The sequence below is a fragment of the Hemiscyllium ocellatum genome, chromosome 1 (genome assembly GCF_020745735.1).
Source record: "Hemiscyllium ocellatum isolate sHemOce1 chromosome 1, sHemOce1.pat.X.cur, whole genome shotgun sequence".
Lineage (NCBI taxonomy): Eukaryota > Metazoa > Chordata > Chondrichthyes > Orectolobiformes > Hemiscylliidae > Hemiscyllium > Hemiscyllium ocellatum.
This window is the reverse complement of record NC_083401.1, coordinates 48,378,080-48,404,960: the sequence shown is the minus strand read 5'-3', so window position 1 is coordinate 48,404,960 and position 26,881 is coordinate 48,378,080. Positions and strand designations below refer to the sequence as shown.

Genomic DNA, 26,881 nt, shown 5'->3' with positions numbered 1-26,881 from the left:
TTTTTACTCATTTGATTCATCCAAACTATAAATGATTAAAAGTGTCCAAAATTATCATATGATTTCTCTTTCAAACCCCTATTTCGTATTTACCAAGATACTGTTCCACAGGTGTTGATTCAGTCACGAAGGCCTATAAACAGCAGGCAGTCCTAATTTATCACTGCCTGCTTAACATAATAGTGTTTTTTTTTATTTGGGTCCTGTTTCTTATTGTGCCTTTCTAATTTAATGTCATTAACATGCTGCAATGCTGCACTGTGTGCATCACAGCCATGCTCAAACTTTTGTTGTGGCCATTGGCAATGCCCTCTGGACTCCATCTTGGTCCTGCTTCCTAATTTATGCCCCCAGCCTCAGTCCCCCTTGCTTCCCACATTTGTCCTTTCTACAGGATTTCTTTCTTATCTACTTCTCCCATTACAATCTCAAACCTCAGGCCTCATTCTCTCCACCCTGACTCCTACCTCTAGGCTACACATCCCGATCCTCCATTGTCTGCTGGCTCCGCTCCATTATCCTTGCCTCCTGCCTAATTCAAACCGAGTTACTGGGCTCCATGTAGTGGCAGAGGTTAGTCAGTGAATTGATTAAGGACACCAACTAGCATCTACAACTAGATGGAGCCTGGCCAATCTAACGGTACTAGACATTTTTCTTTTATGTTTTTAAATATATTTTAAGTTACCAATTATTTTGTTTAACCAATCTCGGATTTTAACAATTTTCTGTACTACACTGCACCTTAAGAGGGCACAGACAACTTTTTTCCCCCTCTGTTAATGGAAGGTCTACGGAACCAACATCCACTGATAACATAAGTTTTTCATTGAATGTCATAATTGTCAGGAACGTAACCCCAACTTGAAGTGAGGACATCATGTACTCTCAAAAATGGTGTTTTAAAAAAAAACTGCGTGCATCGCCATCCAAACAAATTGTATATCTTCACTTCTGAACCAAGGTAATCTCGCACCCCACTGTACTCATCCTATCTTCTCATAATAGAGCACACCCACCCTCCCCACTCCAACCACCACCTTTTTTTTTCCCTCCTATTAATTCATAAAGTACTCTTGTCATGTAGATTTGGTCACCCTGCTGCCATGACTTTATCTTGACAATCAGAGTATATTTACTTCATTGCATTTTCAATTAATCTGTTTCGTTCCAAATCCAGCATGCATTCTTATCCTTTGATTCCACACCAAGTCCTTATTTGCTGGCACAGTGGGCGGCACGGTGGCACAGTGATTAGCACTGCTGCCTCACAGCGCCAGAGACCCGGGTTCAGTTCCCGCCTCAGGCGACTGACTGTGTGGAGTTTGTACATTCTCCCCGTGTCTGCATGGGTTTCCTCCGGGTACTCCGGTTTCCTCCCACAGTCCAAAGATGTGCGGGTCAGGTGAATTGGCCATGCTAAATTGCCCGTAGTGTTAGGTAAGAGGTAACTGTAGGGGTATGGGTGGGTTACGCTTCGGCGGGCCGGTGTGGACTTGTTGGGCTGAAGGGCCTGTTTCCACACTGTAAGTAATCTAATCTAATCTAATCTAATCAATTTAACTGAAGTTTCTGTACTTCCTTTCTGGTTATCGCAACTTTATTGCTATTGTACTCGATTGCCTATGCTTTTTAACCTATTAAATATGCCCTCACAATTCCCTTCTCTCCTCACTTTTTCTCTCTCTCTCTCTCTCATTTAAAATGAGATGAGTTGACAATCTCATCTGCAATCAGAGGGTGATAATGCAATTCAGCTGCAACTGTCCCAGCAGGATAGCTCCATCTTTCTCCCATACTGATAGCAGTGACCCAGAAGGTGAAACTCATATCACTTACATCAATCTTTGATCAACACATTCAACACCCTGATCTTATGCATTTCTCATGATAGAAATGTTAATTTCTCATGATAGGATAGTTCCTAAACAGTGATATTTCAGCTTCCTTAGGGACTTTGAAGCATCACTATTCAATGCATTCACTTTTTTATACTCAACCTTTGATAAATCTCATAAAAACAAAGAATCCTGTGAAATCAATGTGTGATCTACATACCTGGCTCCAAAGATGTCTTTTTTAGCCAGATCAATGCCTGAAATAACCTTGACTCTGAGAACACGGGATTCTTCCTGAAAGCAAAGGACAAAGGAAGAATTTTTAAGAAAACTTCTTTCATTAATGAGCAGCAAAGGTCCCGAGTCAGTTCATAGATGACAGCCTCCTGAACATTCAGTAGTTTAAGTATCCATTGTTGGCATTACTGAACTATAAACGTCAATAATGCGGAAGTAGATAAATTGTTCATTAACTAGTCAAACGTTATCAGAGGTTACTAAGATAGTAGCACTGAAGCTATGATCAGTCAACCATGATCTTGTTGAATGTTAAAGCAGACTGGCATCCTCCTACTCATAATTCATGGATGTACTTTTGTTTGTGCTGGGTTTGTAGCTAGACTTATTACCTGAATAATGAAGACCGAAAATGTAGAAACATAGAAAACAAGAACAGCAAGAGGCCATTCAGCACTTTAAGCACCCTCCACTAATTAATTAGATCATGTCTGATCTTCCTACTCAGTAACCTGCACCCACTTTCTCCCCCCCCATACCATTTGATTCCTGTAGTTCCAAGAAGCATATCTAACGCCTTGAAAACATTAATCTTTTAGCCTCAACCACTTTCTGTAATGAAAAGTTCCACACTCTGGGTGAAGAAATTTCTCATCTGTCTTAAATGGTCTACCCCATATCCTTAAGACTGTGACCCACACCACCACCATAAAAGTATCAAGTTACACAATATACAAATCCAACAACAGTTCGGTCTACAATTCATATTAATGACAAATGTGTTAAAAGTCTGTGGAGGGACAACAAAGGGCTATCAAACTTAAAATTATCAATATCTAAAACTTGTATTTCGATGAATAAGAGGTTTCAGATGTAGATAGTTAGTCAAGTGTATCTTAGAATAGTGTAGCCTGTAATTGTTAAAAAACTGTTGGTCAGTGATTTCCCAGGAGTTAGACCTCTCAGTTGGTGCAACTTCTCCATATATTGCCAAAGGTAGTATGCAAGTACAGAAGAGGAAGGAGTCAAGGATATATTCCCGGAGAATGCCAAATTGAACTGTTTGACAACAGAAAGCAAAAACAAAGCTGGACCTTCTCATTCTCCAACTGACCACTCCTCTGAGCTGGAAAATGGAGAAATGGGTTGTGTGTGTAGGATGATGTGGTCAAACTTACAGCAGAAAAAGGATATTATCTGTTACTTTGGGTATATCTGTTGAGATAGAGACCTGATTTAAGAGATTCAACATAGCTTTCTTCTTAATTAGTTTATGAAATATGATCACTTCTGGCTAGTCCCTCCATAGTTATCCTATGGAGAAGGCAGTGGTGACCATTAGGCAGTACGATACAATGAAGCTAACAAACATCAAGCTTATAAATGCATCTGATGACATCTAAGCTGGCCTCAGCAGATTTCATAGAAGTATGGGAGAGAAGTAATCAAGGCTTTCCTCATCTCCCAACTCAGTACATGGCTAGTATTTTGGGGAAGGAAGAGAACTCACTCCTTGTCTTATAGTTCTCACTCATACTCAGTCCCCCACTCACCCACTTTATACAGAGACACACACACACATATCTCATATTACTTGCTCACAATGTAGGGAAATTCATGATTAGTTTAGTTCACAGTATAGGAATCAATTAGCCTAATATTTTGTTTAATTAGAACCAATGCAGGACTTGACTTACACTAAGCAGTCGTATTACTTAACAGAGGAGTGCACCATAGGGTTTTAAGCAGAGTAAATGACAAACTCGGTTATAGTTGAATGAGCAAACCACATCGTTTCACATATGCCAAGTCATTATCAGCAAAGGAAAGAAAGGCAACCGCTGTGTTCTAGGCTTTAATTTGTAGTGTTTTATTTAGAAAAGCACATTTTTGCTACATGTATTTACAGTTAATCAGCTTGGATCGAGTCCCCGACTGTGCACTCAAATCCTGTGTGGACCAGCTGACGGAAGTATTTAACCTCTCCTTACTATGATATGAAGTCCTGTTTCAAGAAGATCACCATCGTCCCGGTGCCAAAGGAAAATCATGCAGAGTACCTCAACGACTTGCCCAATGGCTCTGACCTCCATAATTATGAAGTGCTTCGAGAGATTAATCATGGCTCACGCCAACCTCTACCTAGCCTATTGTCTTGATCCTTCTCAATTCACCCACTGGTGCAAAAGGTCCACAGCAGATGCCATCTCCCTGACCCTACAATCATTCCTGGAACATCAGGATAACAAAGATCCCTATGTCAGGCTCCTGCTTACTGACTCAGATTCCACCTTCAATACCATAATTCCAATCAAGCTCCGCTCTAAACTCAGAACTAGGTCTCACCTCGTCCCACCGCAACTGGATCTTCGATTTTCTGACCCATTGACTGCAATCAGTAAATGTGGGTGACAACACATTTTCCACCATAATTCTCAACACCAATGCCCCACAAGGCTGCATACTCAGTCCCCATATATACTAGTGACTGTGCGGCCAAATTTCATCCCAACTCTATTTACCAGTTTGGTGATAAAATCACTGTTGTAGGGTGGAACTCAAACAATGATAAAACAGAATGCAGGAAAGAGACTGAGTGCTTAATGCTATGGTGTAAAGACAGCAATCTCTCCAGGAACGAGAGCAAAATAAAAGGAGCTGATCATTGACTTCAGGAGGTGTAGTGGAAGGCATGCTTCTGACTGCTTCAATGGTGCTGAAGTGGAAATGGCCGAGTTCCTGTGAGTGATGATCATCAACAATCTGTCCTGGTCCACCCACATCAATGCAACAGTCAAGAAAGCACAACAACGGCTCTACTTTCTCAGGAGGCGAAAGAAACTAGGCATGTACACAAAGAATTTTAATTTTTATAGATGCACTATAGCAAGCATTCTGCCTGAACGCCCACAGTGTGGTTTGGTAGCTGCTCTTCCCAAGATCACAAGCTACGACAGAAAGTAGTGAACAAAGTCCATTCCATCACGCAAACCAGCCTTCCTTTCCCCATTGACTTCATCTATATTTCCAACTGCCTCAGAAAAGCAACCAATATATTTTGACCTTTCCCACCCAGGTTATACTCTTCCAATCTGTTCCATCAGGTAGGAGATACAAAAGTTTGAATAGATTTCTGAACAGATTCAAGAACAGCTTTTTCCTTGCATTATCATAATGCACTTTGTGTGGTACGTACTGCACTCAAAACAACTCTTGTCACTGTATGTAGGTACATGTGACAATAATAAATCATATCAGTTGATTTTAACCAAAATGCATCACTAATTTTGTAAATAGCGCAATTCTTCTAGACTTGTCACTCAAATTATATATTCATGTTTAAAAATGTGCTGTTCACTTATCTTTTTACATTGTTAGTTTTGCACTTGCAATTGGTACTCACTTTGTATAACTGTTAAATAATGCCTACTTTATGATTTTGCATGTCACAAATTTTTAAGCAACTTTTTCCACCCTTCTTATTTTCAAGAAACTGATTTGAAGCACACAGCTAACATATCCAGCAGATTGCATCGGAAACAGTCATTAATGGGGGCTTAATGCGACAAAATGTTTCTATCAGTTCAGCAAGATTTAAAATAACAAACTCAAGGTTTAATTCACAAGTACATGGCAGCCTACAGCCCCCTAGTCTAAACAACAGGACAAATAAGATGTTAAAATATTCTCTTATTTTCTTAGCATGCCATAAAATTCAATCAAATGATAGATAAAGTTATCATGTGCAGGGATAACCCTACATGCGAATGGTCTTTCAAGATTTGAATCAGTAGATAATGGGAGGTCATGTCAGTAGACAACCATTAATTTCTAAAGAAATCGGGCATGTATGAGTGATCCAATTCAAAATGTGACCATGAATATGTACATATCAAGAATGTGACCGTGCTTCGCATACTCCAATCAGGGTTCAGAGATGACTGATAAAGCAACAGTTTGGGTTTGGAAAGGGTTAATAAGACCAACTTTTCACTAGTCGCATTTGCAGAAAGGATCAAGAAAATACAGCACCCTAACCAACTGAGGGTCAGTATTCCATTGTTAAGTAGCTGAAACCATTGGCTAAGTGTAATGTCTGTTTTGATAACTTCCAAAATTTGTGAATCTAGCCAAAACAAACTTGTACCTGGAGTGGTCTGATTTTGAATTCGACCCTAGGTCTAACAGTCATAGTTAAATTAAATTTCTAAAAGTATTTCCACTTGTATTTATGTTGAATACGGTCTCCAGAGTCAGATGGAGATATTTAGCAAACCACATGTGGGCAACTCATGAATATTGATGCCACCAGTGTTGAGGATTATGGTGGAGGAGGTGCTGACACCTATTTTTACTGATTGAGGTCTATGCATCATAAAGCCAAGGATCCAGTTACAGAGGAGGGAAGCCGTAACCTAGACATCAACCTTTCAATGAAAAGACGATCAATGTGCAATAGGGCAGTGGATGGATCAGTTATGTAACAGCATCAATCAAGTATGAACATGAGGGAGGAAAGTAGTGGGGGAGAACCAGGGGGAAAAAAGTGTAGAATTTGTTTTTATAAATAAAAACAAAATATGGCAATAAGAGAGTGGCTCAAGATGATCAAAAGCTTTAGAAGTTTTCACAGTTAACAAAAAATCCGAAGGTAGACTATTGGCATCTTAAAAGTCGAACCGTAGTCGATGTGCTAGATTTCTTGTTCCATTGGAAGGCAGACGGGAGTGATGTCAGAAAAATGCAGTGCTGAGGAATACAAAACAAGAGCAATTGGTGAAAAGAAGTAAACTCTTAAATTCAGGGGTCAGCTGCTGACTTCTATGATTGAAAGTATGGAAGTGAAACCCATATGAGACACAATACTAAGAAGGTAACCAGAAACATCTACAGAAGAATTCACATGGAAGGAGGTATCCAGAAAGGATAGAAGCAAAACCAGAGCAGGAAGGGCAAATTAGTTACAGAAGACAACCCACCTTTACCCACCAAGACCATGATGGTCAAAAACTAGGGATTTAGGAGTAACAAAGGAGTAAGGAACAGGCATTTTAAAGGTTCGACAGTATGTGTTCCAAACAGAAAAGGATACAAGAACTGGAGTGAAAAGGCGGTGAAGGGCCTAGTACAGGAATGTGGAATTGGTGTAGATACTAGTATATTTTTGGCAGACTAATGGGCTGAAGTGCCTCTTCTGTCCTTTATGATTTTATGTTCACAGAACCATCTAGTTTTAAAAACCCATACCAACACAGCAACTTTGAAGGAGCTGACAGCATAAAGCTTCAATATGCCTTCAAGATTTGCAAGTGAAGTTCATTCAGGGCCAAGATTTCAATGAAATTGTCCGGAGACTTACAGCTGGTTTTGACTTTGAACACAAGCCAACAAAAAGAGCACTCAACCCATTAACAGAATCTAAGAAGGCAGTGTAGGGAAAAAGTCCACTGGACAGACCGATTGCCCAGATGGAGCATTTGATTCATCAGTTAGTCAGGCAACAAATTCAAATACCTCATAGAAAGTTTCAGAGAATACAAAGCGAGGTGAGAACTCCTACTGCACGACAATATTCAGAATAAAATTAAAGCAGTTTGAGGAGATAGAGATCTGCTTTGTATTTATCTTTACACTGATAAAACAGTCTAAAAAATAGACAAACAGATAGCCATCTGTATTCTATTTGGGGAAAAACACGTCATGAATATTGGTTGGATCATTATTGTTAAAATTACAATGAATGTTTCACTTTGGATGATGATACCAGAACGAAAAGAAGCGAAATCAGGGAACATAGAGAATAGAGGGATGCAGACCATATACAGGGAGGTGGAGTCAGTTTTGAATGGAAACATGGTCAACATAGATATGGTGAGCTGAAAGGGCCTATTCAGGTGCTGTACTGTTCTAAGTTTGATGTTCCAGACTAAAACAAAATCCTATACATTGAAAATACACTCAAGGTTTCTGATATACAAACGTTAAGCTGTTGACAGGTTTAGGTGATGTTCAGCAATTGGACAACGAAGTTGAAAACTCTGATAAAGTAGTTCAACTTTCGTCAGCAATAAACTTGAAAGAAGGTTGAATGTACTTGTGGCAGAAAGGTAAATCCATTTGGAAGAAACCTTTTAATTCTTCATTAAATCTATACTAAATTCAGCTGAAACTACATCAGGTTGCTATTTTGCAATTGTGGTATGGGGTTTGTTAATGGCCACTTAAAGTGCATTACTGATTTACAACGCAGACTGAAGTGAGGAATTACGTGACCAAAGTAATCTTCTTGTTATAAATGGATTGGAAATTACAGGTCAAGCAATCTGCTGACTAACAATGATGAGAATTGTACATATCCAACCTACTAACCTCCATCCTACTGTCAAGTGTAACTTTTAAATATGAATTATGAATCAACTGCAGCAATTGGTATGGAATTAAAATAAAAATCAAACAAATAATTCCAAATTTCTATCAGTAAGCTTCACATGATCGGGAAGGAAATATCACATGCAGAGTGAGACACAGCCCAGCTGAGTATACTGTTCAAGACATTTGAGGCAACATGGGAATTTGATGCATTGTGGAAAGCGGAACTTTTTTTTTTGTTTTTTTTTCAGGTTTGTAATGTTTTTTAATACAATAAATTGAAGCACAGGATCAGGGACGTAGCACAAAAGTTCACTGGTTAATGATAGCGCTAATGTGGCTTTTAGAGATTACTTTCAGATTGAAGTTAAATAGGGAAATATTTACAGGCTACAAACCACAAGGTTGGCATGAAAGTTTTAAACTCAAATTAACAACAAGGTAATTAAAATAGAGGTGCCGGTACAGGCAATGTGTTGTAACTGCATGATGTGCAAACAGGTGGAGCCCATTGTGGTTCACAGTGACCACATCTGTAGCAAGTGCTGGTTGCTTGAGGAACTCTGGCTCAAGAGTTGATGAGCTGGAGTCTGAACTTTGAACATGTCAGGGAGGAGGACAGTCAACCCGACGCTGTGTTTCAGGAGGCAGTCACTCCCCTCAGATGAACGACCTAAAATTCAGTCAGTAGTCAGGGACAAATGGATGCAACTGCCAGTGAGGCAGATGGAGGGATCCAGGAGATACTGCTGAAGATGCCTTAACTCTTTAGATCGATCAAGTTGGTGTTCAAGTTGATCGTTCAAGTCCGCTTCTGTGCAGATGAGTGGGGGCTGTAGGAAGAATGTGCAAACTGACCATAGCAATGTCGTACAGGGAGCCATTCAAGGGCGGGGAGAAAAGAGAAAGATAGGTGTTATCTACGATAGTACAGTCAGGGGAGTAGACACTGTTCTCCGTGGCCAGGATGGAGTCTTCAAGACGGTGTTGCCTGCCTGGTGCCCAGGTTCAGGATACGTCACCTCGGCTGCAAAGGAACTTGGAGTCGGAGGGGAAAGATCCAGTGTCATGGTCCACGTAGGTACCAACCATGGGTAGAAAGATAAAAGAGGTTCTGCTGAGGGAATGAGCAGCTAGGGGCTAAATTTAAAAGAATTGGCACAGGTTCAACAAGATTAAAGAGATAAACACGAGGCTCAAAGATTATTGGGACAGAAACAGGTTCAAATTCGTCAGACATTGGCTTCAGTACAGATGAAAATGGAAGTGACTCTAATGGGATGGGCTCCACTTTAAATCAGGCTGGCACCAGAGTCTTGGCAAATCACATAACTAGGGTTGTTGAAAACACTTTAAACTGAGGTTAACATGCAAATTCAATTGGCATTTAGCAAATGCAATGTTAATATTCATTTCAATAAGGCTGGAATAGAAGAGTAAAGACACTCTGCTGAGGCCGTATAATGCTCTGGTCAGTCTGTATTTAGAATACTGTGAGAAGTTAATTAGAGTGAAGAGCAGGTCCTTTAAGTTGTTCTCTTTTATACAGGCTTTATTCAGAACAAGGTAGCTGCAGGGAACATCTCTTTCAAGCAGAATTATTCATGGGCGGCACGGTGGCACAGTGGTTAGCACTGCTGCCTCACAGCGCCTGTAGACCCGGGTTCAATTCCCGACTCAGGCGACTGACTGTGTGGAGTTTGCACGTTCTCCCCGTGTCTGCGTGGGTTTCCTCCGGGTGCTCCGGTTTCCTCCCACAGTCCAAAGATGTGCGGGTCAGGTGAATTGGCCAAGCTAAAATTGCCCGTAGAGTTAGGTAAGGGGTAATATGTAGGGGTATGGGTGGGTTGCGCTTCGGCGGGTCGGTGTGGACTTGTTGGGCCGAAGGGCCTGTTTCCACACTGTAGGTCTAATCTAAAAAAAAAATTAGCAGTACACATGACTGAAAAGGACTTGAATCTTGAAAAGTGAAGGATTCTACTATAAGTGAGACAGAATTCGACGATAGCCAAGCTGAGCAGAGAGGGAGAGATACTGTTTTGGACCAGACCAAACCACCTCAATATATATTAAGAAAATAGTCTAAATGCTAATGTTTTCTTATTTTAAAGGTAAGCATAAAGCATCACGTTCAATTGGTCAAGTTTTAACTACTTGATGTTAATCAAAGTTTAAAATCACACAACACCAGATGAAAGTCCAACAGGTTTATTTGAAAGCACTAGTTTTCGAAGCACCGCTCCTTCACAAGGTGGCTGTGGAGGTTCAGATCATGCTCACAGAATTTATAGCCAGTGTCATGGAGATGCGATACAGTAAACAATATTAAATTAAAACTTTCATCTTTTATCATGGAATATGCTGGTTCCTGTTCTTTGATATGTAAATCCCAGAACCTCTTTTAAATGACATTCCCCCAAGTTGGCTCAGCTTTTTAAACAACAGGTGTGAGGTCTGTCTGTGTCCCAAGGTTATGTCAGACTGGTAAATTCTCTGTATTGTTTTATAGAGTTTTATGCTGTATTTGAGCAAAATAAAATTTACTTCTGCAAAAACAAATTCACCCCATAAGCTTGTGTGCACGCTTGTAGATGCAATAGATTGAGTGCACATGTGGATGTGAGTGCACTTGATAGAGAGTGAGTGTGTGTGTGTGTGTGTGTGTGTGTGTGTGTGTGTGTATGTGAGAGAGAGAGAGAGAGAGAGAGAGAGAGAGAGAGAGAGTCACATGAACCTAAGGCCCCAATTGAGGCCATCCCCATGGGTACTGAAATTCGCTATTAGCTTCTGCTCAGCCGCTCTGCGTTGTTGCCTGTCCCAAAGTCCACCTTGGAGCATGGTCACCCAAGGTCCAAGGCCAAATGTCCTGGACCACTGAGGTGTTCCCCAACTAGGAGGGAACATTCCTGCCTGGTGATTGTTGTGCGGTGACTATTTATCCATTGTCATAACGTCTGTTCAGTCTTGCCAATGTACCATGCCTCAGGACAACCTTGCCTGCAGCATATGAGATAGGCCATGTTGATCGAGTCACATGAGTGCTTGCCACGTACATGGGAGATGTCCCCACATGTAATGGTGCTATTCATGTCGATATTCTCACAGGTCTTGCAGCGGTTGCTGTGGCAGGGTTGTACAGTTTTGTTGTCCTGGAGGCTAGGCAGTTTGATACGAAACATGATCTGTTTAAGGTTTGTTGGTAGTTTAAAGGCAAGAAGAGGAGGCTCAGGGAAGGTCTTGGCAATGTGCTCATCATCATTGATAATATGTTGCAGGCTGCGAAGAACATGGTGTAGTTGTTCTGCTCCCAGGAAGTAGTGGACAACAAAGGGTACCTTGCCTGTTGTAGACTGTGTCTATCTCCTGAACTGTGGCACATCGGAAGTGGTGGTCGATGAGTTCAGCATTGTACCCTATTCGTATGAGGGCATCCTTTCAAGTGTCCCATCACGTTCCTCCTCATCTGAACGTACCTTGTGTATGCAGAGGACTTATCCATGGTGGGGTGGCTGTTTTCATACGTTTCGGGTGGAAGCTAAAGATGTGTAGCATCGTGAGGTTATCTGTGAGTTTGCAGTACAGTGAGGTGCTCATCCTTGATGGAGATTAATGTGTCCAAGAATAAGACAGACAATAAAGAGTAGCACGAAAGAGAGACAGATACTAAAGATACTATTTTTTGACCCCACTGCACAATATACTTTCACACATACATACACACAAAAACACTCCCACATACTCACGCCCACACAGATCGTCCCTCATAAACAAGCTCTCTCTCATATGCACACATACACCCCCCGCACACACCAACCCCATCACACTCACACACACATAAACAAGCTTACACACAAACACACAGATATACACACACACACAATCACACGCATTCACATCCACACACTCACATGTACACTCAACCTATCGCTCCTACATGCACACACAAGTTTCTGGGATGAATTTGTTTGTGCAGAATTACACTTTATTTTGCTCAAAAACTGCATGAATCCGTGTAAAACTCTATTATAATATACACAGGGTTTTTCAGTCTAACAGACATCACATCTATTGTTTAAAAACTTCAGCTACTTTGGGAATGGAATTTAAAAGAAGTTCTGGGACTTACATATTGTTACGACACAGGGTAAACTCTCCTGCTTAATTTAAAACCAGCAACATAAAAAAGATTTATCCCGTGCAGCAATCTGTGAAAATTCGATAGGCCAAGAACTAGTTTAAGAAATTAAGTTGTTAATTTTTACTTTAAGCATAACAGAGAATAATTAACTAACAACGATTTACAATTCCTTCCTCTAACCTATTTTCCCTTCTTTAATTCTAGTCCGATAAAATTCCCAATTACGATTTACAAAACAAAATTTCTTATCTCAAAACCAGGCAGCTTTCGTTTTCTGAATTCCGGTCTTCTTTTCTTCTTCATAGGGATTTCTGCTTCACGGGTTACTGATCGATAAAGGTACTTTTAAGAGAGCTATTTTTCAGACAGTCTTTTCTTTACATGCTGGTAGCTTGCCAGTTCTGATTAAATTAGATTCCCTACAGTGTGGAAACAGGCCCTTCGGCCAAACAAGTCCACACCGACCCTCCGAAGACCCATTTCCCTCTGACTAATGCACCAGCACTATGGGCAATTTAGCATGGCCAATCCACCTGACCTGCACATCTTTGTGACGGTGGAAAGAAACTGGAATTGAACCTGGGACCCTGGTGCTGTGAGGCAGCAGTGCTAACCACTGAGCCACTGTGCCGTCTCCTTCCAACTGTTCAATTTTCCCCAGTTTCATACTCTCAAAGCATCTGATTGTATCAATGGCTTTTAAGATTGTCAATATACTAAATTCAAACTGGATTGCAGATTGGTATTTTTTCAGGGTATAATTTAAACTGGAAACAACAAAGCAGATTCAAATTTGATCAAACAACTGGATTAGCTGATTGGTCTAATGTTACATTATGTTTCCTTTCAAAACACTATCAAGTAGTTTTGCTGCTTTTAACCCTCAAAAGGTACAGTATACCCAGGTCTTCTTAATAATATCAAACAGAAACCAGCATATCCCATTATAAAAGATAAAAGCTTTAATCTAATATCGTTTACTGTATCACATCTCCACGACACTGGAATCATTTGGCTATAAATTCTGTGAGCATGATCTTAACCTCCACAACCACTGATGAATGAGTAGCGCTCCAAAAGCTTGTGCTTCCAAATAAACCTGTTGGACTATAACCTGGAGTTCTGTGATTTTTAATCTTTGTCCACCCCAGTCGACCACCGGCACCTCCAAGTCATGACGTTAAGCAAAATCCGCTTTATTTTTATACTACAGCTAAAATACAGACAAAATTACAATCAAAGAACTGACTTAACTGTAATTCTATCGAAATGCTAAACAAAATAATCTACATGTTAACTACTACTATTTAATAGTTCGTTTCCATGCTGTATGAGTCTATGAGTCCCAATATAACAAACTCTGGGGAAAATTGAACACCCATTGCTAAGACAAATTCAGTGAAATAGACTGTCTCACATGCAATTCTAGCAGCAGGAAGTGAAACCCAGCTTTTAGCTGTTAGAGAGAGAGAGAGAGAGAGAGAGAGAGAGAGAGAGAGAGAGAGAGAGAGAGAACAATAAGACCTTCCACATCCAGCTTCAACACATCAACAACCACAGAAAGCTAAAACTAAAAATCCTGGTTATCTCAGAGCTTGATTCCACCCATTCAAGGTTCTTCTATTCTTCCAATTTAAAAAAAACAAGACCTGACAAGCTGTTTACTCTACTGGCTTTAAGCAGACTACTCATCATCTCTTTATCAACCTTTCTTCATAACAAAAAAAATCAGGACAAAATACACATCTTAAAGCCATAGTATCATCACAATACGATATGTAAGAATCCATCATCACAGAACATTACGAGGAGTTCAGATGAGAAATGTTATGTTTACAATCCTGGCAAGGTTCATATTGTACGGAGACTCTGCACCCATGTGAAGTTTAAGGGACAATCTTATAAGAATTAAACGATGAACCAAATAAATTAAAACCTTGGACTAATCTCTCAAACATTGCTTTGATCAAATATTAATCTTAGAGAAAGTGAGGAGTGATGAAGGGCTTATGCCCAAAACATCAATTCTCTTGATCCTCAGATGCTGTCTGACCTGCTGTGCTTTTCCAACACAACAATTCAACAAGTATTTATCTTACAAAATCAGAAATAGCTGGAAGGAAATCAGACTTAACATTTTATATCCAGTGATCTTTCTTATAAACCAGTTCAGAGACTGGACCCAAAACTTTAATTCCGATTTTTCTCCACAGATGCTGCCAGACCTGCTGAGATTTTCCAGCAAATTCTGTTTTTGTTTCCGATTTCCAGCATCTGCAGTTCTTTCGGTTTTTAGTTAATCTTACAATTCCTGACAAGTATCTGACTTGAGCTGGAGTTGAGAACGAAATTTGAGTTGATAAGTTTGGTTAGAGCATGAGTAAATGTGTTCATTGTACTTTTAATAACTGAGTATTGAGAAGTATAGTTATTACTATTCATTTTCTTCAATTTTTGTGCATTAAAACTACTTTGTTTTAAACTGAGAACTGGTTCTTTTAGTAAACAACCTGGATTTTCAGTTTCCAAAAAAAAGCATAAAACTTAACTGGTTTCTAAAGAGTTCAAAACATAACTATAATAAAAATATTCAAGCAAATTAATTTTGGTGCCTCATTCAGTCAGATCATGCTATTTACTAATCTCCACACACACACACACACACAGTCTTGAATTCTGTCATTGCTATCTTTTTGTTTCTTTGATTGCTCTTGCTATATTGTCTCAAAACACTTTCTCTTTTGCTTTTCTCACTAAGTCTTTACACAATTTATTCCATCTTGGACTTGGCATTGTCTTTGTACTTTTTTTGCAGTCCACCTCTCCTTGTTGGCTTCAATCATTCCAGAATTGCATTTTCATTTGCTTTCCCTATTATTGGCATTGCTTGTCAACCTCTTTCACTGTTATTCACTACCTAGCACCCAAAGCTGAGAGATAAAGGATTCTTTCACAAGCACCAATTTGTTAACATTATTTTCCAAACAAGTTCTCATATGTTTTGCGTCGTATTCAAACAAGTCATCCAAACTTTGCTCTCAAGGGAATTTTGCTCCGATTGATGTTCCCACCAACTTTGGTTGCTCTTCAACCAGCTTCATAGAAATGCTGAGAATGTTTGCAAGAATGGTTCCATGGGTGACAAACTTCAATTATGATGACAGATTCATCAAGCTAGACGGTTTTAATGAAATATGATTTTTTTTCTTTGCGATCAAAAGAAAACAGAGCATTGGGTAAGGAAATAAAATGGAAAATTATTAACTATGATAAAATAAAAGGATGGAGCAGATTTATTGCATGTTTTAATACAATGACATCCATTTTGGAATCACAATACGATGAAGTATCTACAAACTGGTATTGCAATAATGCACAAATAATTGCTCCAATTTGGCCAAGTTCCATTTCCCCATCAAATTAATGATTGGTAGGCAACTAGCATCTTCATATAATTAGCAATGGCATGCTTGGAATCAAAGGTATATTTCACACAATGGGACAGCAATGTTTCACATGCTTCTATTTTAAGTCACAAACCAAATAGGACCCTCCTGTTCATAATTCTAAAACTCATTAGCTCAAACAAATAATCATATGTATGTATTATACAAGTCAAACAGAAACAATAAATTCCTAAAGAATGCAAATAAGTGAGTCAGCATATTTCAGAAAAATGATAGAAGTGGTCACTTAACCAAATTGCATGGAACATAAATGAAATGTCACAGGGCTTCCTTTATTGTTCCAGATGCAGATTGACCAGCTGTAAAGTTTCAGCATATTAGTTTACAGTGTATTTTAATCCCAAAGCTGTCTGTAATAATTTGAGTGTGATGAATATGCTTTAAGAGAGTCACTATGTACAAAACAAGTGGCTGTAAGCTTAGAGTCACAGACTACAACAGTAAGCTGATCAAACAAGGTTATACACTATATTTATTTACTGATAAACCTAAAGTGCTAAGCTTGCTTAAGTACATACTGCTCACACGTGTCTTTCAGCTGTTGCTACTTCATTTTGTAACATAGAGTCATAGAGATGTATAGCATTGAAACAGAGCCTTCGGTCCAACCCGTCCATGCCGACTAAATATCCAACCCAACCTAGTCCCACCTGCCAGCACCCAGCCCATATCCCTCCAAACCCTTCCTATTCATATACCCATCCAAATGCCTCTTAAATGTTGCAATTGTACCAACCACCACCACTTCCTCAGGCAGCTCATTCCATACACGTACCACCCTCTGTGTGAAAAAGTTGCCCCTTAGGTCTCTTTTATATCTTTCCCCTCTCACCCTAAACCTATGCCCTCTAGTTCTGGACATCCCCACCCCAGGGAAAAGACTTTGCCTATTTACCCTATCCATGCCCCTCAATTTTATAAACCTCTAAGGTCAGCCCTCAGCCTTCAACGCTCCAGTAAAACCAGCCCCAGCCTGTTCAGCCTCTCCCTATAGCTCAAATCCTCCAATCCTGGCAACATCCTTGTAAATCTTTTCTGAACCCTTTCAAGTTTCACAACATCTTTCTGGTAGGAAGGAGACCAGAACTGCACGCAATATTCCAACAGTCGCCTAACCAATATCCTGTACAGCCGCAATATGACCTCCCAACTCCTGTACTCAATACTCTGACCAATAAAGGAAAGCATACCAAACGCCTTCTTCACTATCCTATCTACCTGCGATTCTACTTTCAAGGAGCTATGAACCTGCACTCCAAGGTCTCTTTGTTCAGCAACACTCTCTAGGACCTTATCATTAAGTGTACAAGTCCTGTTAAGATTTGCTTTCCCAAAATGCAGCACCTCGCATTTATCTGAATTAAACTCCATCTGCCACTTCTCAGCCCACTGGCCCGTCTGGTCAAGATCCTGTTGTAATCGGAGGTAACCTTCTTCATGTCCACTACATCTCCAATTTTGGTGTCATCTGCAAGCTTACTAACTATACTTCTTATGCCCGCATCCAAATCATTTATGTAAATGACAAAAAGTAGAGGACCCAGTACCAATCCAACATCTTCAAATGATTTCTTCTATAACACTATTTGTGATTGCAATCACAAAAATGGAGTAAATATGGCTCTCTCTAAAGGCCAATGCCATTACAACCATCACTTTCTAAACAGAATTTTACAGGAAGATGGTCAATACTATCACTCTTGTAGAAGTCAATTTGTGAAAGAGCTATGTGACAGCACTGCACCCAAATTCACATTGTATCACTCAGCACCACTTAAAAAGAAATACAGTTTAATAGAGATGTGTGAGACAGGTTTTTCCACACAAAAAGTGGTGAGAGTCTGGAACATGTTGCCAGAAGTGGTAAAAGCAGACACAATAGGAGCATTCAAGAAGCACCTGGATGAATACATGAATAGAAAGGGAACAGAAGGATACGGATACTTTAAAGTGAAGACAGTTTTAAAATGGGCAGCGCAGGGTTGGAGGGCCGAAAGGCTTGTTCCTGTGCTGTATTTTCTTTGTTCTTGGAGATAAGCAGCTAAGTAGCCACAGCATTACCCAAACTCAGCATCAGCAAGCAGGTTATTGCCAAGCAAGTGTTGCCTGTTAGCACTGATGACATCTTAGAGGGTACCACTGAGAAGAAGCTGAGCTGGATGAGCCGTGTAAACACCGGGGTTACAATAGCAAGTCAGATTCTAGGAATCCTGTGATGAGTAACTTACGCTTGATGTGGGTAAAGCTGGCTGGGCCAGTTGCCATTCAGAAGATGGTAGTGAGCTGTCTTTTTAAACTGCAATAGGTCATTGCATGTAGATATGCTAATAATGTGTCCAGGGAGGGAGTTCCAGAATTTTGATCCAGCTACATTCAAAGAATGGCAATATATTTCCAAGTCAGGCTGGGGATTGACTTGGAGGAAAATCTGCAGATAGCAGTTTTCCCATGTATCTTCTGCCCTTTCTCCTTCAAGAAGGAAGCGGTCATAGTTCGGAAGGTATTATTTAAGAAGCCTTGGAAAAATCTCTGCATACTGAGCATCAGTAATAGAGAGAGTACATATTTGTGTGTATGGTACAACTAAGAAGGACTGCTTTGTCCTGGATTGTGTTCAGCTTCTTGTGTGTTGTTGGAGCTGCAGTCATCTAGCCAAGTGGAGAGCATTCCATCACACTTCTAACCTATGCCTTGTTGATGGTGAATAGTCTCTGGGTCGTCAAGAGTAAGTTACTCATCACAGGATTCCTAGAATCTGACTTGCTATTGTAACCCCAGTGTTTACATGGCTCATCCAGTTCAGTTTCTGCTCAATGGTACCCTCTGGGATGTCTAAAGTAGGGGATTCAGTAATGGCAATACCATTGAATGTCAGGGGGAGCAATGGTTAGATTTTCTCTTTTTGGAGGATGATCACTGCCTAACATTTATGTGGCATAATGTTATTTGTGGTACAGCTAGAAGGTGCATGGGAGGGGTGGAGTTTAATAGAGATGTGTGAGACAGGTTTTTCCACACAAAAAGAGTGGTGAGTGTCTGGAACATGCTGCCAGAAGTGGTAAAGTTAAAAATCACACAACACCAGGTTATAGTCCAACAGGTTTAATTGGAAGCACACTAGATTTCGGAGCGACAGTCCTTCATCAGAAGTGGTAAAAGCAGACACAATAGCAGCATTCAAGAAGCACCTGGATGAATACATGAATAGAAAGGGAACAGAAGGATATGGATACTTTAAAGTGAAGACAGTTTTAAAATGGGTAGCACAGGCTTGGAGGGCCGAAAGGCCTGTTCCTGTGCTGTATTGTTCTTCGTTCTTGGAGATAAGCAGCTGAGTGGCCACAGCATTACCCAAACTCAGCATCAGCAAGCAGGTTATTACCAAGCAAGTGCTGCCTGTTAGCACTGATGACAGCACCTTCCCTCAAGTTCCTAATGATCCAGACTGATGGAAGGCAATTTACTGGATTAGATCTGTATTGCTTTTTATGTACAAGACTCAGCTGGACAATGTTTCCGCCTTGTTGGGTAGTTGCCAGTGTTGTACTTTGTATGGGAACAACTTGGTTAGGACTTGGTTTCAAATTACTGTGAGAATTCTAGTTTAAATACTGTACAAATCCACCAAAATCCAACTCCAAACCAGAATCATACTGCACAAAGCTGCAAGTGGCCAGTCTGTCGATTTCACATCAAGGTTATTTCAGGCCTAGTACGTGAAGCTGTTTCACATTTATGTCAAAATAACTTGGTACTGTTCCCACAATGATTAAAGATAGATGAGCAATGAACACTATCTCAATCACATCTTCACCTTCCTGGGGTAATAACACACAATGTCCGAATATGACGACAATTTAGGAAGGCAAAAAAGCCCAATAGCTACAGTCCACTGAGTTCCAAAACTGACAAGACTGCAAAATTTGTGTTCTAATTTGGCTCACGATCAATACTTTTTATATGTTTAAAGTAGAGCTTGAGCTCCTTGGTACTTGTTGAAAAAAAACCCCACAAGATTCCATGGTTTTGAGCTAACAAAATGAATTTGGCAAAGTCAAACAGTCATTAAAGTATGCGCACCATAGAGAGTCTAAAATCCAGAATAAACATGAGGTAAAGATGGGTAACAAACAATGTTTAGTTGCCACAAACACTTCACATAGTAAATGCAGTCAAGGATCCTACACATTGCTGCACCATCCCAGATCTTGGTGACATGAATTAAAGTATGCTACTACACAACCGCTTTTCAATTATTTGATTTTTAAAAAAACACACAAGTGTGTAATTTATTCAGCTAATCAGTAGTCAACTATCTCAAGTCTAAAACCATCCCTGGAAAACAATGAAGTTATGCACTGAATTTGCAATATGGAGCAGCACCCTGCAAGTACAAAAAAACCGCTTCAAATATCCAAAAAATTAGAATATCCATTTTAGTACTGGCCTTCAAGAGGGACAAAGGGTACAAGTGGTCTCAAGATTCAGTGCCCAAAGTGTTAAGTTCCCTTTAAACCAGTTGTCATGCATGCACTTGCTGCCCTACCACAACTTTCCCTATTTCACGTGACCCAGACTGTCACAGAAGCAAAGTTCTGAACTCAAAGCATGGAAATGTTTCTGATAATGACTCCATTTGTGGCTTCAAGTTTATTTCTTGGACAGGATGCTCACCCTCTGACCAAGTAGCAAAATAGTTTTGCACAATCACCATAATCTTCTCAAGAGGAACCAGGAAGGGTCAATAAATGTTGGCCAAGTAGCAATGCTCATGCCCCACAAGAGAATTTTCTCAAAAATTCTGAGTTCAACCTTGCATATGCATGAAAATCACAGCTTTCCAGTACCTCAGTTGCATTGTTAGAGATGTTGTCTTTTCGATAAGAAGTTAAACAGAGGTCTCATCTGCCAGTTGGTGTAGATGTCCAAGACCCCATGCCACTACTTCAAAAGAACTCGGGATTTTATGCTGCTCAATTGCTCCTTCAGCATATCAGGACTACAGGCCAGGATTACATTATTGGACTGAGTGTGCTATGTGCATACTGGCTGTCTCACTTCCTAAAGCAATGACATAAACGTACTCAAATGTCAAATGCTTGAAACATCCGATTCACTGTTTTCCTTTCAAAAAGGGAATATCTTTTCATTCGTGAAAGGAGGTGTCACTGGCTGGGTCAGCATTTATTGCCTATTAAGAGTCAATGATATTGCTGCAGGTCTGGAGTCATGTGTAGGCCAGACCAGGTAAGAATAGCAGTTTCCTTCCCGAAAGACTATTAGTGAATCAGACGAGTCTTCCCTGACAGCTGACAATGGTTTCATGATCATCATTTGACTCTTAATTCCAAATTTTTATTGAATTCAAATTCCACCATCTGTCATGGTGGGATTTGAAATCAGGTCCCCAGAACATTTCTTGGGTTTCTGGATTAACATTCCAGTGATAATACCACTAGGCCCATCATCTTCCCTGTAAATTGGTAACTTCATCTAGTCTGGCCTACATATAATAACAACACGCGGCGAGATATTGAACAATTCTTCCGCCGCCTTCGCCTCCGTGCCTACGTTCACAACCAAGACTCCCGCCCACCCTCTGACGACCCCTTCTCCCGCCTCCAACACACCCCATCCACCTGGACACCCCGTGCTGGCCTCCTACCCGCCCTCGACCTCTTTATAGCCAACTGCCGCCGTGACATCAACCGACTCAACCTGTCCACCCCTCTCACCCACTCCAACCTCTCACCCTCAGAACGTGCAGCCCTCCACTCCCTCCGCTCCAATCCCAACCTCACCATCAAACCCGCAGACAAGGGAGGCGCGGTGGTAGTTTGGCGCACTGACCTGTACACCGCTGAAGCCAAACGCCAGCTCGCGGACGCCTCCTCTTATCGCCCCCTTGACCACGACCCCACCTCCCACCACCAAACCATCATCTCCCAGACCATCCAGGACCTCATCACCTCAGGGGATCTCCCATCCACCGCCTCCAACCTCAAAGTCCCACAACCCCGCACCGCCCGTTTCTACCTCCTGCCCAAAATCCACAAACCTGCCTGCCCCGGCCGACCCATTGTCTCAGCCTGCTCCTGCCCCACCGAACTCATCTCCCAATACCTCGACACGGTCCTGTCCCCTTTAGTCCAAGAACTCCCCACCTACGTTCGGGACACCACCCACGCCCTCCACCTCCTCCAGGATTTTCGCTTCCCCGGTCCCCAACGCCTTATTTTCACTATGGACATCCAGTCCCTGTACACCTCCATCCCCCATCACGAAGGACTCAAAGCCCTCCGCTTCTTCCTTTCCCGCCGCACCAACCAGTACCCTTCCACTGACACCCTCCTTCGACTGACTGAACTGGTCCTCACCCTGAATAACTTCTCTTTTCAATCCTCCCACTTCCTCCAAACTAAAGGAGTTGCCATGGGCACCCGCATGGGCCCCAGCTATGCCTGCCTCTTCGTAGGATATGTGGAACAGTCCATCTTCCGCAACTACACTGGCACCACCCCCCACCTTTTCCTCCGCTACATCGATGACTGTATCGGCGCTGCCTCGTGCTCCCACGAGGAGGTTGAACAGTTCATCAACTTTACTAACACCTTCCATCCCGACCTGAAATTCACCTGGACTGTCTCAGACTCCTCCCTCCCCTTCCTAGACCTTTCCATTTCTATCTCGGGCGACCGACTCAACACAGACATCTATTATAAACCGACTGACTCCCACAGCTACCTGGACTACACCTCCTCCCACCCTGCCCCCTGTAAAAACGCCATCCCATATTCCCAATTCCTTCGTCTCCACCGCATCTGCTCCCAGGAGGACCAATTCCAACACCGCACAGCCCAGATGGCCTCCTTCTTCAAGGACCGCAGATTCCCCCCAGACGTGATCGACGATGCCCTCCACCGCATCTCCTCCACTTCCCGCTCCTCCGCCCTTGAGCCCCGATCCTCCAACCGCCACCAAGACAGAACCCCACCGGTTCTCACCTACCACCCCACCAACCTGCGCATACAACGTATCATCCGCCGCCATTTCCGCCACCTCCAAACGGACCCCACCACCAAGGATATATTTCCCTCCCCTCCCCTATCAGCGTTCCGCAAGGACCACTCCCTTCGTGACTCCCTTGTCAGATCCAGACCCCCCACCAACCCAACCTCCACCCCCGGCACCTTCCCCTGCAACCGCAGGAAATGTAAAACTTGCGCCCACACCTCCACACTCACTTCCCTCCAAGGCCCCAAGGGATCCTTCCATATCCGCCACAAGTTCACCTGTACCTCCACACACATCATCTATTGCATCCGCTGCACCCGATGTGGCCTCCTCTATATTGGTGAGACAGGCCGCTTACTTGCGGAACGCTTCAGAGAACACCTCCGGGCCGCCCGAACCAACCAACCCAATCACCCCATGGCTCAACACTTTAACTCCCCCTCCCACTCCACCGAGGACATGCAGGTCCTTGGACTCCTCCACCGGCAGAACACAACTACACGACGGCTGGAGGAGGAGCGCCTCATCTTCCGCCTGGGAACCCTCCAACCACAAGGTATGAATTCAGATTTCTCCAGCTTCCTCATTTCCCCTCCCCCCACCTTGTCTCAGTCGGTTCCCTCAACTCAGCACCGCCCTCCTAACCTGCAATCCTCTTCCTGACCTCTCCGCCCCCACCCCACTCCGGCCTATCACCCTCACCTTGACCTCCTTCCACCTATCCCACCTCCATCGCCCCTCCCCCTAGTCCCTCCTCCCTACCTTTTATCTTAGCCTGCTTGGCTCTCTCTCTTTTATTCCTGATGAAGGGCTTATGCTCGAAACGTCGAATTCTCTATTCCTGAGATGCTGCCTGACCTGCTGTGCTTTGACCAGCAACACATTTGCAGCTACATATAATTCCATACCCACTCTTAACTGATCTGTGAAATGGCCTAGTCACCTGCACAGTTGTACCATAACTGCTCAAAGGTAAAGAAAGTAATAAAACCAGACCAACTACCCAGCATCAAGGTAGGCACTGGAAATGAAAACAGCAGGCCAGCTCTGTTAACACTACAGAGTCCTTCTTACTAATATTTGGGGGCCTTCTATCAAAATTGACAGACCCGTCCTACAGCTTAATCATGCAATAGCCTGACAATGTCAGATTCAGAGAACCACACCTTTCCATGTCCCAGATTCCACTATCATTACCCACTGTGCTTCAGGCTTGTGTTTAGCACTGGTATGCTGGACGATTCCTTCTATGTACATCAGAATACTTGTAGACCCTTCAACTTCAGTTATTTGTTTAATTACCCAACACCACATGAGACAAGCAGTGCTCAGCACTGATTTCTTAGATTTGGAATCACTTAACACTGTCCATTGTGTGCTGCTTTGTAAGTAGACCTGTGTCATAGCTTCATAAAGTTGAAATTTCTTGCAAGCACAAAAGGCTTCTAATTTTTAAGTCAATTCCATGCTTTCATGCAAACACATTATCAAGATACCATTTTGGATAATGATCAATCGAGAATAAAGAGCTGACTTTTCAATTGGGAGGTTAATGCTGAATCAGTTCCATAACATGGATTGGATGACACAGATGGGAAACTGATTGATGATAAGAAGCTAATATTAAGAACTCAGTGCATTTTAAGTATGGAAGTATTCAATGCACATGAAATAGAGAAAAAAAATAAATGCTGACACCATAGGATTGAGTACTACAAAATGCTTATCATCAAGCAACTATAAGACCATAAGACATAGGAGTGGAAGTAAGGCCATTCGGCCCATCGAGTCCACTCCGCCATTCAATCATGGCTGATGGGCATTTCAACTCCACTTACCCGCATTCTCCCCGTAGCCCTTAATTCCTCGAGACAACAAGAATCTATCAATCTCGGCCTTGAAGACATTTAGCGTCCCGACCTCCACTGCACTCTGTGGCAATGAATTCCACAGGCCCACCACTCTCTGGCTGAAGAAATGTCTCCGCATTTCTGTTCTGAATTGACCCCCTCTAATTCTAAGGCTGTGTCCACGGGTCCTAGTCTCCTCGCCTAACGGAAACAATTTCCTAGCGTCCACCCTTTCCAAGCCATCTTGTACGTCTCTATTAAGTCTCCCCTCAATCTTCTAAACTCCAACGAATACAATCCCAGGATCCTCAGCCGTTCCTCATATGTTAGACCTGCCATTCCAGGGATCATCTGTGAGAATCTCCGCTGGACACGTTCCAGTGCCAGTACGTCCTTCCTGAGGTGCGGGGACCAAAACTGGACACAGTACTCCAAACGGGGCCTAACCAGAGCTTTATAAAGTCTCAATAGCACATCTCTGTTTTTATATTCCAACCCTCTTGAGATAAGAGACAACATTGCATTCGCTTTCTTAATCACGGACTCAACCTGCATGTTTACCTTTAGAGAATCCTCGACTAGCACTTCCAGATCCCTTTGTACTTTGGCTTTACTAATTTTCTCACCATTTAGAAAGTAGTCTATGCTTTTATTCTTTTTGCCAAAGTGCAAGACCTCGCACTTGCTCACGTTAAATTCCATCAGCCATTTCCTGGACCACTCTCCCAAACTGTCTAGATCCTTCTGTAGCCTCCCCACTTCCTCAGTACTACCTGCCTGTCCAGCTAACTTCGTATCATCGGCAAACTTCGCTAGAATGCCCCCAGTCCCCTCATCCAAATCATTTATATATAAATGTGAATAGCTGTGGCCCCAACACTGAACCCTGCGGGACACCGCTCGTCACCAGCTGCCATTCTGAAAAAGAACCTTTTATCCCTACTCTCTGCCTTCTGTTAAACAGCCAATCCTCAATCCATCCCAGCAGCTCACCTCGAACACCATGGGCCCTCACCTTGCTCAGCAGCCTCCCGTGTGGCACCTTATCAAAGGCCTTTTGAAAGTCTAGATTGACCACATCCACTGGGTTTCCCTGGTCTAACCTACTTGTTACCTCTTCAAAAAATTCCAACAGGTTTGTCAGGCATGACCTCCCCTTACTAAAACCATGTTGACTTGTTCTAAATCAGACTATGCTCTTCCAAGAATTTAGAAACCTCATCCTTAATGATCGATTCTAGAATTTTACCAACAACCGAGGTTAAGCTGATTGGCCTATAATTTTCCATCTTTTGTCTTGATTCTGGCAATTATAACAAAGCAATTCATTAATTGTTTTTATAAAAAAAATCTAACTTTTGTTTCAATTTAGCATTTAGCTGCAATCTACATTTTAACGCTAACATTCCCAGCCTTAAGCAGGATGTTACAAGGCCTCCTCTGGAACAGCTATCGACTTTCTCAAAAAGCAGCTGAAACCAATTATTCTTCAACTGTGCTGGTCTATTTCTTCAGAAGCATATAAAGTCAGGCATGTAGGGGCCCTCTTATGGCACAACAGTGGTGTCCCTGCCCTTGGACACCAGGCACCTGGGTTCACAATCCCACCTGCTTCACAAGAGTGTAATGATATCTCTGAACACATTGATTAGGAAAAATGGGATACAGAAAATAAAGCCAGACAATCTGGTGTGACTTAGCGTTGAATGCAATTTTAGACACAGTGCTGGGAGGTTGGTGGTTAAGGGAAATAGAAGGAGACATACCATCACTTGTACATTTTCAGAACTCTTATACCTTCTAGGAGTTGGTTCTTCCTCCAATATGGGAACAATCTAGCTGTTGAACAAGTATCTGCTAAGTAGTAACACTCCGAGGATAGCAGGACAGTTTAATGATTGCAGCACGTGGGAGCTCCTGCATACCAGTGTGATTCAGGATAAACACACCTGCATTAAATATTCGCAG

General features: G+C 42.0%; 1 protein-coding gene across 3 annotated transcripts in view; it reads right to left on the bottom strand.

Annotated features, from left to right (window-relative positions):
• The window catches only part of nedd4l (NEDD4 like E3 ubiquitin protein ligase), a 464,330-nt gene that overhangs the window by 338,060 nt on the left and 99,389 nt on the right, over positions 1-26,881 (bottom strand). For 2 of the 3 annotated variants that reach the window (XM_060852432.1, XM_060852504.1), the window contains exon 2: positions 2,059-2,132. The exons of the other annotated variant lie outside the window; for it this stretch is intronic. In XM_060852432.1, coding sequence (XP_060708415.1) covers positions 2,059-2,132 — 74 coding nt within the window. The remainder of the gene's footprint in view (positions 1-2,058; positions 2,133-26,881) is intronic. 3 annotated transcript variants of the gene reach the window in all.